This window comes from Procambarus clarkii, chromosome 36, assembly GCF_040958095.1.
Source record: "Procambarus clarkii isolate CNS0578487 chromosome 36, FALCON_Pclarkii_2.0, whole genome shotgun sequence".
In the NCBI taxonomy this organism is placed as follows: Eukaryota; Metazoa; Arthropoda; class Malacostraca; order Decapoda; family Cambaridae; genus Procambarus; species Procambarus clarkii.
The window spans coordinates 36,004,455-36,019,454 of NC_091185.1; the positions used below are offsets into that span (position 1 = coordinate 36,004,455).

General features: G+C 40.6%; 1 protein-coding gene across 1 annotated transcript in view; it reads right to left on the reverse strand.

Moving 5' to 3' along the window:
• The window catches only part of LOC138371519 (uncharacterized), a 7,066-nt gene extending 2,246 nt beyond the window's left edge, over nt 1–4,820 (reverse strand). Inside the window, exons 1-2 of the mRNA XM_069336401.1 lie at nt 4,683–4,820; nt 1,531–1,637 (exon numbers count right to left, since the gene is read on the reverse strand). Coding sequence (XP_069192502.1) covers nt 1,531–1,575 — 45 coding nt within the window. The 5' untranslated portion in view covers nt 1,576–1,637; nt 4,683–4,820. The remainder of the gene's footprint in view (nt 1–1,530; nt 1,638–4,682) is intronic.
• Nucleotides 4,821–15,000: the final 10,180 nt, after the last annotated feature.

Here is a 15,000-nt window from a genome sequence, read left to right on the forward strand (position 1 = left end):
AATGGTGCATTCGGAAGACAAAACCGTGGTAGACATGGTTGGAACAAGTTAGGTGAGAGGGTGGTGGAGGCCAAAACCATAATCATAATCATCTGTATCAAACCTTATTACAGGTAAAACCAGTAGGCAGTCTACTGTATTTTATCAAACCGTTATTAGTATAATAGATCTCGTAATAATTTTGCAAAAATAATGGCATTTACTATTTTTAAAAGATTATTAGCAAATTTACAGAAATGGTGCATTCGGAAGACAAAACCGTGGTAGACATGGTTGGAACAAGTTAGGTGAGAGGGTGGTGGAGGCCAAAACCATAATCATAATCATCTGTATCAAACCTTATTACAGGTAAAACCAGTAGGCAGTCTACTGTATTTTATCAAACCGTTATTAGTATAATAGATCTCGTAATAATTTTGCAAAAATAATGGCATTTACTATTTTTAAAAGATTATTAGCAAATTTACAGAAATGGTGCATTCGGAAGACAAAACCGTGGTAGACATGGTTGGAACAAGTTAGGTGAGAGGGTGGTGGAGGCCAAAACCATAATCATAATCATCTGTATCAAACCTTATTACAGGTAAAACCAGTAGGCAGTCTACTGTATTTTATCAAACCGTTATTAGTATAATAGATCTCATAATAATTTTGCAAAAATAATGGCATTTACTATTTTTAAAAGATTATTAGCAAATTTACAGAAATGGTGCATTCGGAAGACAAAACCGTGGTAGACATGGTTGGAACAAGTTAGGTGAGAGGGTGGTGGAGGCCAAAACCATAATCATAATCATCTGTATCAAACCTTATTACAGGTAAAACCAGTAGGCAGTCTACTGTATTTTATCAAACCGTTATTAGTATAATAGATCTCGTAATAATTTTGCAAAAATAATGGCATTTACTATTTTTAAAAGATTATTAGCAAATTTACAGAAATGGTGCATTCGGAAGACAAAACCGTGGAGACATGGTTGGAACAAGTTAGGTGAGAGGGTGGTGGAGGCCAAAACCATAATCATAATCATCTGTATCAAACCTTATTACAGGTAAAACCAGTAGGCAGTCTACTGTATTTTATCAAACCGTTATTAGTATAATAGATCTCGTAATAATTTTGCAAAAATAATGGCATTTACTATTTTTAAAAGATTATTAGCAAATTTACAGAAATGGTGCATTCGGAAGACAAAACCAATTTTTCACTTTTGACAATTGAGCACCTGCTACATCCAGATTCTAGGGAGGAAAGGAAGGACGATCTTACTGGATCCCATAGCCTCTCCGAGGCACAAACCAGGCTTTTACATAACCCCCCCCCCCCTGCACCCGAGCTTTTTAAAATAGTAAATGCCATTATTTTTGCAAAATTATTACGAGATCTATTATACTAATAACGGTAAATAAATAATAAATAGTAAATAAATCAAAATCAGTTACATTATTTTATCTTATTCATAGCATAAATGTTCTCGAAGATTACTAAAAAGAAATTGAATTAGACTACAGCAAATTGGCAAACTTTACCTTGTATCTGTTTCCACCGAGTTTGTTTGGGGCGTTCTTCAACATATCAGCAATACTTGTCTCAACATCTCTTTCAGTTGCATTAGTGTGGGTGTTGATACAGGCTTCTGGAAATTTATAAGAATTAATTAATATATATAATTATAATTCACTTTGCTATTCCCCATTCCACAGTCCTCTCGTCCTTCCCACTTCCCTGTCCCCACATCATCCCCACTATTCCCACTTCCCTGTCCCATCGTCCTCCTTACCATTTTCCCCTCCCCTGTCCTTCTTCCTCCCCCACCATCTCCCATTCACCTGTCCCTTTGTCCTCCCCAGCATTCCCCTGTCCCCACCATCCCCAACTCCCCAGTCCCCTCGTCCTCCCCACCATTACCCTCTCCTCTGTCCCCTCGTCTTCCCCACCATACCCCCCTCTCGTCCTCCCCACCATTCCAAACTACCTCATCCGATGCATTCTATAATGGTCTGATGCTTCCATCAGAAAATTGGGAACATCAAATGATCTGATATTCCCATCACTGAAAAATAAGAACAGCTAAAAAAATGAAATGAAAAAAATAAAAAAATAAACTATACTCATGAAATGAACAGTATGGTAAACAACACAGCTCAATTTCAATGCAATGTCACACAAAATTATTAAATCGAAATGAAAATAAATTGAAATCTATGAAAATTCAAATTATCAATACAATCGGAAATATTGAAATAATATCGCAACATAATATAGTGTGGGTTGCTCTTACGTGCAACAGACGGTGCTGTTTTTCAAAAAAGGCATGGTTTTACCTGTCACAAGTGTGGCATCTATACTTATACTCACGAAATGAACGGTATGGTAAACAACATAGCTCAATTGCAATGCAATGTCACAATAACATTTAATAACAATAATAACAATAACATTTAAATATACTTTAAGATATAATCTAGAAGAAAATAAGAACATTGAAACGGTTCATGAACTCGATTTCAATAAAGGACACTATGGGGAACTTTGAAAAACAGTTAATGAGTATAATTAGACAGACTTGTTGCTAGGCAGAGGAGTAAATAATGAGATATATGGCAAATTTTGCAAAATATACGGCACACAAACATTCATACCCAAACAAAGCAAAATGCTAGGTAAGAACAAAGCAGTTGGCCCGTAGGGGAAAGGAGATACCCACAAGACTGGAATACAAGTCATTAACAAGCACACAAGTACTACACTACACAACAACCGCACTACTACCAGAACTGGACGAATCACTACCAAAACAACACATTGCACATCACTACCAAAACAACACAACACAACACAAGCATTGGCAAAGAATTATAGACCAGTTGCACTAACATCCCACATAATAAAATTATTTGAGAGTGATCAGGAGTCAGATTACTAGTTTTATAGAGACCAATGACCTCCACAATCCAGGCCAACAAGGATTTAGAGCAGTTTCTATGATCGAGCCACTGAGATCTATAAAGAATTCTGATCAAGAAAGAGATCTAGGGGTGGTTTTAGATAGAAAACTATAACCTGAGGATCATATTAAGAACATTCTGCGAGGGGCCTATGCTACACTTTTTAACTTTAGAATTGCTTTTAAATACATAGGTCAAAAAGTTTTAAAAGTTTTAAAAGTTTTTTAAACCTCTCGTGTATCATGAGTGTGTTAAAGCATCAGATGGTGCATTCAGATGATGAATATTACCTAGTTCCTTCATCTGGGAAGAATGAACACATATTGGTGCATTCGGATGATAAAAACTAACTACTGTAGTTTAATTGATCAACAGACTGTATATCATATGCAGACTGTATGTGGATCTGCGGGCCACTCCAAACAACAGCCTGGTGGACCAAGCTCCACCAGGGCTAAAGCACAAAGTGATATAGATGTGATAGAGAAATTAGGTCAAATGGAGGAGTAGGTCTGTATATTAAACAGCACCTGACGTGCACAGAGCTACTAAACTCAATGTGGTGGTAGAGTGGTGGGGGGGGGGAAACATTGCAGAAAAAAACAAAAATACAATTTGGTCAACAAAACAGCATTGTTTAAAATAGAAGACATGGGTTGTCATTTTGGGGGTAAGGTAGGTTACATTGAGTTAATTAGTTAGTACTTAGTTTTTATCTTAAACTGGTTGGGAGAGGTACAGTGTTGCTGTGCTGGTGAAAGAACACCTAAAGGTAAATTAAATAATGATTGCGAATCCACAAGAAGTTGACATAATATCGCTAGAGATCTGCAATCAGGATGATAAACTTTCCTTAAAGAATTTGACAAACATTTGCTGATAGGACATGAAGTAAATGAAATGTATGTCAAGTTTTGTGAAATATATGATAAAAGCACAACAAAATTTGTACCAAAGGAGAGATGCAGAACTCGGAAAAGGGGTTTGTTCAACAGAAATTGCGAGAGGGCCTGAGACCCAAACACACACAAATGGAATCAATATATAGCAAGAGGCCAAACCCCCAAACATACAAGCGATGCAAAGATGCGAGAAACAGCAGCAGCATTAAGGAGAGGGACTTAAGGACCATAAATAAAGTGTGAAAATAAACTCGAGTAAATTTTTTTAACTACTCTCGACAGTGAAGAAAAACAAATATTCAGACGATTTGTGTTAGAATCATTAATCTTACACTTTCGGTCATATTCAACAACACAAATACATACACACACATTCCTGTTGCTGTAGCAAGTGAAGAATTACACACACAGATCACAATAACGTGATGCATCAAATGAACAAATCCACAAGGGCCGTGACGAGGATTCGAACCTGCGTCCGGGAGCATCCCAGACACTGCCTTAATCGACTGAGCTACAACAGGGTAAAAGGGTTGAAACCGAAGTTCTACTGAACTTACTGGATCCCATAGCCTCTCCGAGGCACAAACCAGGCTTTTACACAAACCCCCCCCCCCTGCACCCGAGCTATGTCAACAGGCCGTTCTCCCTCTTCGCCCTTCCGAATGCACCATATCAGTAAATTTTTTAATAATCTTTTAAAAATAGTAAATGCCACTATTTTTGCAAAATTATTACGAGATCTATTATTCTATAGAATAATGCATATAAATGCATATATGCATATAAATACAAAACAAATACAAAACAAGTAAATGTAAATAATTTTACCTTGCACCTAGATCCACCAAGCCTGTATGGCGCGCGTTTCAGTACTTCGGAAATCTAGAACTATCTTGAATCTCTAATCTGCAATGAAACAATACATATTATTGCACTTACCAAAACATGGATGAATGTAGAAAATACAGAACTATTAGCTGAATATCAAATAAATGGATTTAATCTATTTCACACAGATAGATATATTACACCGTGTATATTAGGTAATACCTAACATACACGCCTCCACACACACTACATTTGAAATGTAGTCTCAAAAAGACTACATTTCAACAGCAAAGATTACTCCATAAAAAAATAATTAAATTATTGACCAACATGAGAGAGGGTTAGCCAACATGAGGGTTGTGTTGATTGCCTGAAAATATTTAAATTGTGTAATGTATTGAATGGCATTTTTCAAGTTACAACATTTTTTAAATTACTGAACTAGGTTCTAGGCTTTGCTAGGCTTAATTCAATTATTACAGATAAGCCTAACCTAGCCTAGAACCCAGTGGGTTTTCTTCCTATTGGGGAGTGTTGTACATGCCTCGCCTCCACATACACACTAGCACAGCCAGGCCTCGCCTCCACATACACACTAGCACAGCCAGGCCTCGCCTCCACATACACCAGCACTGCCAGGCCTCGCCTCCACATACACACTAGCACAGCCAGGCCTCGCCTCCACATACACACTAGCACAGCCAGGCCTCGCCTCCACATACACCAGCACTGCCAGGCCTCGCCTCCACATACACCAGCACTGCCAGGCCTCGCCTCCACATACTCACCAGCACAGCCAGGCCTCGCCTCCACATACACCAGCACTGCCAGGCCTCGCCTTGCCTCCACATACACCAGCACTGCCAGGCCTCGCCTCCACATTTAAACCAACCAAGCCCACAAATACGTTAACATGGACCAGCATTACACCGTCTAACATACTCTGTCAGATGTAACAACTAAATTTGTGAATTCAAGACCAAATCTATTGTATAACACAGTGTTAGTACGAGAAAAACATTACTTACATTCGAAGCCGTGTTTTAAAATGGCGGCGGTCTTGTACTGACGCTCCAAACTGTGTGTTCGTTTGCGTATGATGAACGTGTGACAATTTACTACAACAATTATTTAATTATTCTTATTCTTTATTTTAATATTTTTAGGGTACATGAAATTTCAAACTTATTTGCACACAATAATATAATTGCATTGTCATAACCTTTATATATTACGGAAAATACGATGACATGAACGAAGTCAAAGTGAAGTTGAAGTCAAAGTCATTCGCCGAACGTATTAGTCATTTTTTTTTCTCCCAAACGATAGGGGTAACAAATCCACAGAGAATATAAGAAATTGAAATTGAAATTGAAATTGAAATAAGTTTAGAGAGAATATAAGTGTACAGTAAAGTCAATTTTATTCAGGAAAGTACATACATAGTTGATTTACAAACATAATGTTGGATTTATAGATAGAGCTAGTGCATACAATACCTAAAGCCACTATAGTAGGCCTATAGCATTTCAGGCAACCGGGCAGTATATATGGACCCCTTACTCAAATCTCTGAATATGTTAGATATTAAGTCCCTGCACATACTCTCATGTGTATTTTATATATATAAAACGCTGCACTGTAATGTCAATCCTGACCTTAAAAGCTTCCTAGAAGGTTGTAACAGATCCCATGAGCACCACACCAGAAACAAATACCTATTTGATATTCCAAGAGTACGACTTAGTCAAACTAGAAATGCTTTACAAATCAAGAGACCTCGAATGTGGAATGACCTTCCCAATTATGTTAAAAACTGTACCTCTCCCAACCAGTTTAAGATAAATAAAGATAAATTTATAAGTTAAGAAAAATTCCACAAATCAACAACCCTGTTACTGACCCTGTATTTACCCAAGTCTTTCCTAAATCTAAACTTATCCAATTTATACCCATTGTTTCGTGTTCTATCTTGTGTTGACAATTTTAATACCCTATTAATATCCCCTTTGTTATATCTATTCAGGAAATTGTGGTTGATCTCGAACCCATTGATAATGTGACGACTTATACAGAATTTTGTAACTATATCATCAAGATTGTAACCAGCTTAGCTAAATGTAGTGTGGGGTTCAGTCCCTAAGCCCATATATGTGCCTCTCTAACCATTTAGGTTACAGGGCAAAAACATAAAAACAAAGGTAACTGCAGAAGGCCTATTGGCCCATACCAGGCAGCTCCTATCTATAACAGATAAACACTAAGTACTACCTAATTAACTCAATGTAACCTACCAACCTAACCCCCAAAATGTCAATCCATATCTTTTATTTTAAACAATGCTGTTTTGTTGACCAAATTGTATTTTTACTCTTTTTCTGTCATGTTTCTCCCACCCCTGTTTTTTCCCTTTTTTCTTATTTTTTCTCAACATAATTCATACTTTAATTATGCGGATCAGGACATCACCTGATCAAACACATTAAACATCGTTTGACGTCCATCAAACACACCCATTTCGTGTGTGTGTGACGCTCACTGATATGTACCAGCGTTGTTTTATATATGGTGCTATTCTATCTTACGCTTTGTTGCTCTTTTTTACCTACGGGCTCATAGAACATTCTATTGCGAAAACATTGGCACAAAAATGAATGACGTACATACAATAATAATGTCAGGACAGTGATATAATTATAAACTTTCAAAGCACTGTATCGCCCATGTGTCGTCTTGTCACCAATACTGGGTAACAGTTCCGCCACTTCCCACACTCTTGCGGGTGGGCAGCGACCATTATTCTACGTTTATATTCATATCACCGTGTTGGGAATTTCATTGCGAGTACATTGATACCAAAATTAACGCTGTAGGACAAGTGTGGAAGTGATAACAATCCCAAGAGTAAAAACATTTTGTTGCTCTTGGGCACTCACGGCGAGTCATCTACGTAGGTATTTATTGGGTGCTGGTATTCATATAACTTTTGGTGACCGTTTTTGCTGATTTTCGTCTAGAGAATGTTATTGCGAACACGTTGGTACCAAAATGAAATACATAGCTCGAGAACTAAGGTCAGGAGAGTAAAAAGAGTATACACATTTTTGTTTTGACGCTTAATTAAGGTTATTGTGAGTACTCATCGCCTGCCTAGAAACTGGAACTAGTAATTCCATCTATCATACATATCATACAAGAGGAGCCACACATCTATGGATCATCCAATAAAATCAGCAGACTTCTAGATGTTACTACTGCTCGGCTTAGACTCGGTTACAAGTATCTCTGGGAATTCTCATTATCTGCTGATGTAGACCTGACCAAATGTAAACTGTGTCAACAAAATTATTCGCACACCCTCCGTCACTATGTGATGGAGTGCGAAAAGATACATGAATTTAGAGACAATTCTATAACCAATGTTCCAGCGATGTGTCAATATTTCATTCAAAATGATCTGCTACCAGAAATTTTAGCCAAATATCCCCAGTTTGCTAACTGTAGATAACAACTAAGTGATTGTAACCTATCCACCGCTGCCCACTGGATGGGGGACGGTGTGCAGGACAAACATATAAATTTTGATACTAGCTCTCCACATATGTCAGTTGCTTAATTTAGAACCTGTACTTGAGGTCGATCTCGAACCCATTGTTGATGTGATGACTTATATTGAATTTTGTAACTAGCTCATCAAGATTGTAACTTGCTTAGCAAAATGAATTGTGGGGTTCAGTCCCTGAGCCCATTATGTGCCTCTGTAACCCTTTCCACAACCGCCCACAAGATGGGTATGGGGTGCATAATGGGGTGGGGTGTCTTGGCCAAACGTGCCACATCAAAACCACAAGTTGACATTGAATGTGAATTAACAATGAGACAAGTAAGATTTATACTAATACATTTATACTAACTCTGTTGAGCGTTGACCATTTATACATCAAATCTGTTGATGTGAGCACTTTAGTTTAGTCTGCCGTTTAAAGAAAAAAAGAGCATATCAATGGTATATCACAGAAAACGAATTTATCATAAACTCATGTATTTGTCTTATCATATTGAACTGCATTCATATTTTTAATATATAACAATATGAATATACAAATTTCTGTAAATCCCCTACCTTGTTGGAATCTGTGGAAATGAATGAGCAAATGTGCTGGCTGAAGGCGCTGAAGGAAACCACATTGGTTTCATTTTGGATACAAATGTCCATGGAAATTCAAAATGGAAACTAATTATATAGTTGAACCTGCAGAGACGAGTTTAAGAATCTGTGTTGAGAGTGATGGACACAGCCTTCACAATTATACTTCAGAGAATGTAAACATCTAAGAGTCATTAGAAATATGTGTAGAATAATAAACCCTACATTGTTTGAGTTAGGGAAAACACCATTTGTGATATATAGATACTATAGCTGTTCCTAAAGATTCACCCTTTTTTGCACCAGCAAGATAACATATAAGATTTTAAGAGTTGACGAATGTTAATATTCTTGTTTGATAAACTGTGAACTTGAGACATAGTTAATAAGAACATATTAACACAACAAAATGTTTTCAGAATCCTTAACACCACTTTCCAACAACTTATATAATTTATATAAATTATTTTAGAGAATAATACATAAATTATATATTTAAACATGATATAGTGTTTAGTGGAATGTATAAGGAGTCAAATTGTGTTAAAAAGAGCAATTTTTAGAAAATTTGGAAAAATACTTTTTTCTGTTCAAATTATAACTAAATGGATTATAAAGGTTTCACTCAGCCAATATATATCATTCACAATTTATTAATGAATTTTACAAAAAAACACCATAAATTTTATATTTAAACATGTAAAAACTATTTGTTTTACATTTGGAAGAAAATAATTGTAGAAAAACAATTTATAATTAAACCTTTGTGTTTGGATTTTTTGAGTAAAAGTTTCTCAAAGGCTTTCCTGCACCATTCTCAATGCAAATCATTCCCACACCTATGGCAAGAGATAGGCGAACGTTGTGTAGATGATTTGTGTTTGCTGGGTTATCCTTGACTAGATATGGACTCCATGCTGGGGCTGCATACTCCAGGATTGGCCTGACATATGTGGTATACAAAGTTCTGAATGATTCTTTACACAAGTTTTTGAATGCCGTTTGTATGCTGGCCAGCCTGGCATATGCCGCTGATGTTATCCGCTTGATATGTGCTGCAGGAGACCGGTCTGGCGTGATATCAACCCCCAAGTCTTTTTCCTTCTCTGACTCCTGAAGAATTTCCTCTCCCAGATGATACCTTGTATCTGGCCTCCTGCTCCCTACACCTATCTTCATTACATTACATTTGGTTGGGTTAAACTCTAACAACCATTTGTTCGACCATTCCTTCAGCTTGTCTAGGTCTTCTTGAAGCCTCAAACAGTCCTCTTCTGTTTTAATCCTTCTCATAATTTTAGCATCGTCCGCAAACATTGAGAGAAATGAATCGATACCCTCCGGGAGATCATTTACATATATCAGAAACAAGATAGGACCGAGTACAGAGCCCTGTGGGACTCCACTGGTGACTTCACGCCAATCGGAGGTCTCACCCCTCACCGTAACTCTCTGCTTCCTATTGCTTAGATACTCCCCTATCCACTGGAGCACCTTACCAGCTACACCTGCCTGTCTCTCCAGCTTATGTACCAGCCTCTTATGCGGTACTGTGTCAAAGGCTTTCCGACAATCCAAGAAAATGCAGTCCGCCCAGCCCTCTCTTTCTTGCTTAATCTGTGTCACCTGATCGTAGAATTCTATCAAGCCTGTAAGGCAAGATTTACCCTCCTTGAACCCATGTTGGCGGTTTGTCACGAAGTCCCTTCTCTCCAGATGTGTTACCAGGTTTTTTCTCACGATCTTCTCCATCACCTTGCATGGTATACAAGTCAAGGAAACTGGCCTTTAGTTCAGTGCCTCTTGTCTGTCGCCCTTTTTGTATATTGGGACCACATTCGCCGTCTTCCATATTTCTGGTAGGTCTCCCGTCTCTAGTGACTTACTATACACTATGGAGAGTGGCAAGCAAAGTGCCTCTGCACACTCTTTCAGTACCTATGGTGAGATCCCATCTGGACCAACAGCCTTTCAAACATCCAGATCCAGCAGGTGTCTCTTGACCTCCTCTCTCGTAATTTTGAACTCCTCCAAGGCTGCCTGGTTTACCTCCTTTTCTCCTAGCACAGTGACCTCACCCTGTTCTATTGTGAAGACGTCCTGGAACCTCTTGTTGAGTTCCTCACACACCTCTCTGTCATTCTCTGTATACCTGTCCTCGCCTGTTCGAAGTTTCAATACCTGTTCTTTCACTGTTGTTTTCCTTCTGATGTGACTGTGGAGTAGCTTTGGTTCGGTCTTGGCTTTGTTTGCTATATCATTTTCAAAATTTTTCTCTGCTTCTCTTCTCACCCTGACGTACTCATTCCTGGTTCTCTGGTATCTCTCTCTGCTTTCTGGTGTTCTGTTATTCCGGAAGTTCCTCCACGCTTTTTTGTTCAGTTTCTTCGCTTCCATACATGCCCTATTATACCATGGATTCTTCTGTTGCTTCTCGGATTTTTCCCTTTGGGCCGGGATGAACCTGTTTTCTGCCTCCTGACACTTTTGGGTAACATAGTCCATCATACCCTGTACAGACTTGTCTCTGAGGTCTGTGTCCCAAGGTATTTCACTTAGGAAACTTCTCATCTGTTCATAATTCCCCTTTCGGTATGCCAGCCTTTTGATTCCTAGGTCTTTTTGGGGGGAGATAAGTCCTAGCTCTACCAGGTACTCAAAGTTCAATACACTGTGGTCACTCATTCCCAAGGACGTTTCCATCTTAACTTCCCTTATATCCCATTCATTTAGGGTAAATATCAAATCAAGCATTGCTGGTTCATCTTCTCCTCTCATTCATGTTGGTTCTTTGGTGTGCTGGCTTAGAAAGTTTCTTGTTGCCACGTCCAGCAGCTTAGCTCTCCATGTTTGTGGTCCTCCATGAGGGTCTCTGTTCTTCCAATCTATCTTCCCATGGTTGAAGTCTTCCATAATTACTAGTCCAGATCCATTCCTGCTAGCAACAGAAGCTGCTCTTTCTATTATGTTAATGGTGGCCATGTTGTTTCTATCATATTCCTGTCTAGGTCTTCTGTCATTTGGTGGTGGATTATATATGACTACGACTATAATTTTTTCCCTCCATTTGTTACAGTACTTGCTATGTAGTCACTGAAACCTTCACAGCCCTGAATATCCATCTCCTCAAAATCCCAGCCTTTTCTTACCAGCAGAGCTACACCACCCCCAACTCTTCTTTCCCTCTCTTTCCTCATAACATAATAGTCCTGTGGGAACACTGCATTTGTTATCGTTTTCGTGATCTTTGTTTCTGTGAGGGCTATTATGTCTGGGTTTTCCTCTAATACCAGTTCTCCAAGCTCATTTGCTTTATTTGTAATTACATCTATGTTAGTGTACATCGCTTTGAGGCTCACTTTCTTCTGTCCCTTCTCAAATCGCCTTATTGGTGAGTGTTCTGCTGGTGGGGGAGGCTGTTCCATGGGTGTGAGGACCTGTGAGGTGGATAACAGGGTCTCAGAGGATACTGGGATGAGAAGCGGGGGATCCAGTGAAGGGGGAGGGACAGGGAGGGTATGGGGTGAAAGGGGAGGGAGGACGGGAAGGAAAGGGGGGAGGAGGGAGGACTCGGGAGGAGAGAAGGGGTAGAAGGGTGGGGATTGGGTGTGGGGGGAGGGAGGTTTGGCTGAACATTTGAGTGGGGGCAGGGAGGGTTTGGGGTAGGGGGTTTTCTATGCAGAGGAGGGAGGCGGGGTTGTCCTCCCTTCTGGTGTTACTGGGTAGCTGGTTGTGGCTTCCCCCCTCGCCTCTGGGGGTGTTGTGTTGGGAGCTGTGACTTCCTGGTTTTCCCCTCTCGCCCTGCACCTCTTCGTTGCTTCTGCCGCCACTGCTCTCTTCTCCCTTGTCATGTCTCTCTGGAGGAATACATTTTTTTAATTTTTCCACGTTTTTCAGGGAGCTCTTCCTTGATAGGATCTTCTTCTTTGTGTTCTCGTTTGCAAACACTATCTTTATCATTCGGTCTCGGTCTTTGTTGTACCAGCCTAGCCTGAAAACCTTCTCAATGCTATGCTCAGCCCCTTCCATGTCTAGTGCCTTTAGTACTTCATTCACTGCTGCTTTGTCCTTGTCATTCCACTCTGTCCTATTAGATCCTTCCTGCTCTTTAATACCCATAGCATCCACTGATCTGTTCCTTTCCAGCAGTTGGCTAGTGGAGTGTGCCGCCTCCTGTGAGGTGGCTGCTTTCATGGCCACCTCCATCACTGCAGTCATTACTTCAGAGTTATTTTTTTTTAGTATTTCCGCAAATGTTGCTTTTAATGTGGCATTCTCATCCAAAAAACTATTACCACCTTCTCCCTGGATGGTTTTCTGATTCTCAGCATCGTTACCATTCTCTTTGAGGGCTCTAATCTCAACCTTTGCTGCTGTCAGCTCTCTTTTCAGGTTGTTTATTTCGCTCTTCATTTCCTGCATCATTTCTTGCATCTCACTCTTGATGTCCTCCAGAAACTGGGCGAACATTTCCTTCATCTCATCATCTTGGCTCCTTCCTGTTCCCCTGGTACCTCTGGCTGCCATGCTTGACCCTGTTGGGATGGGGGAGGGAGAGAGAGAGAGAGAGAGGAAGAGAGAGAGAAAGAGAGAGAGAGAGAGAAAGGGAGTGATTAAGGGAGAGATAAATGGGTGGGTGGGGGGGATCCGACCATTCCACTGAAGTGAGAAGAAAGTAGAAGGGAAGGGGGGGGGAGGAGATGGAGAGAGAGGCGGGAGGGAGAGAGGGAGAGAGAGGAGAGGGAGAGAGATGGAGAGGGAGAGAGTGGGTGAGGGAGAGAGCGGGTGAGGGAGAGAGGGGGTGGAGGTGTGTGTGTGTGTGTGTGTGTGTGTGTGTGTGTGTGTGTGTGTGTGTGTGTGTGTGTGTGTGTGTGTGTGTGTGTGTGGGCATAGAGGGAGGGGGAAGGAAAGAGAGGGAGGGAGAGAGAGAGAGAGAGAGAGAGAGAGAGGGAGAGAGAGAGAGAGAGAGAGAGAGAGAGAGAGAGAGAGAGAGAGAGAGAGAGAGAGAGAGAGAGAGAGAGAGAGAGAGCAGGAGAGAGATAGTGGGAGTGGGAGAGAGGGAGAGTGGGGAGGGGAAGAGTGTGTGTATGGGAGATGCGTGGGACTGGGGGTGGGGGTGGGGTGGAGATGTCGACTAGGTCAGGTCAGGTCAGATGGTTGGGTCAAGAGGGGGGGGGATAGTAAGGTCCTGATCCCAGGTGTTAATGCCTTTTCCCCTGACTGAACAATTGTGTGTGTGTGTGTGTGTGTGTGTGTGTGTGTGTGTGTGTGTGTGTGTGTGTGTGTGTGTGTGTGTGTGTGTGTGTGTGTGTTTGTGTGTGTGTGTGTGTGTGTGTGCACGTGTGTGTGTGTGTGTGTGTGCACGTGTGTGTGTGTGTGTGTGTGTGTGTCTGTTTTAGCGTGTGCACACTTGTGTGCGTGTATACGTACGTGGGCGGGCGTGCTTGTATGTGTCAAGATATCCCTTATGCGTTACCTCTGCCTAAATGAGCCAACTAAGTGCTGGTAGATTGATGAGGTCGGTTGTTCTCTGTCTACACAAAGCTTTGGAGACAGTCACTGTATCGCTATGTGACAGTTCACTAATTCACTGTACCACTGATCACAGTCACCACTCAACAGCAAAGACCAAAGACCCCGACCAAAGAGCCAAAGCTCAACCCCCGCAAGCACAATTAGGTGAGTACAGCACAATCAGGTAGTTCCACGGCGGGGCGTCCCACTCGGTCAGGTCACACACTTACATGCACCGGTGATGCCCCAGCTCTACTTTGGTTTCTTCGCCAAATCTTCGCACTATCGCTAGCGATATGACTATGCTATGTTGCACCCTGCTAGCTACACACTGCGAGAGGCCAAATACTATGATCAAGCCTCTATACTCCTTCAATGTCCCGAGAAATTGACCAATTTCCGCGGACCTCACTAATCGTGTGTCTCTCCTACCGTCTCCTACAGCTGTGTGTGTATGTGTGTGTGCGTGTGTGTGTGAAAGGAGAGATATAATAATGTACTCGAGCATGTTAAAGTTTAAATCTATGTCCTTCACTGGATAATAGTAATGCATAGTCATATGAGCTGTGATCCGGACATAGTAGTTCTCAATGGAACAGTTGGAGTGTTTGAACAGAGGATCTTAGTTTTTTAGTTTTTTAACATACTTTCACCTGC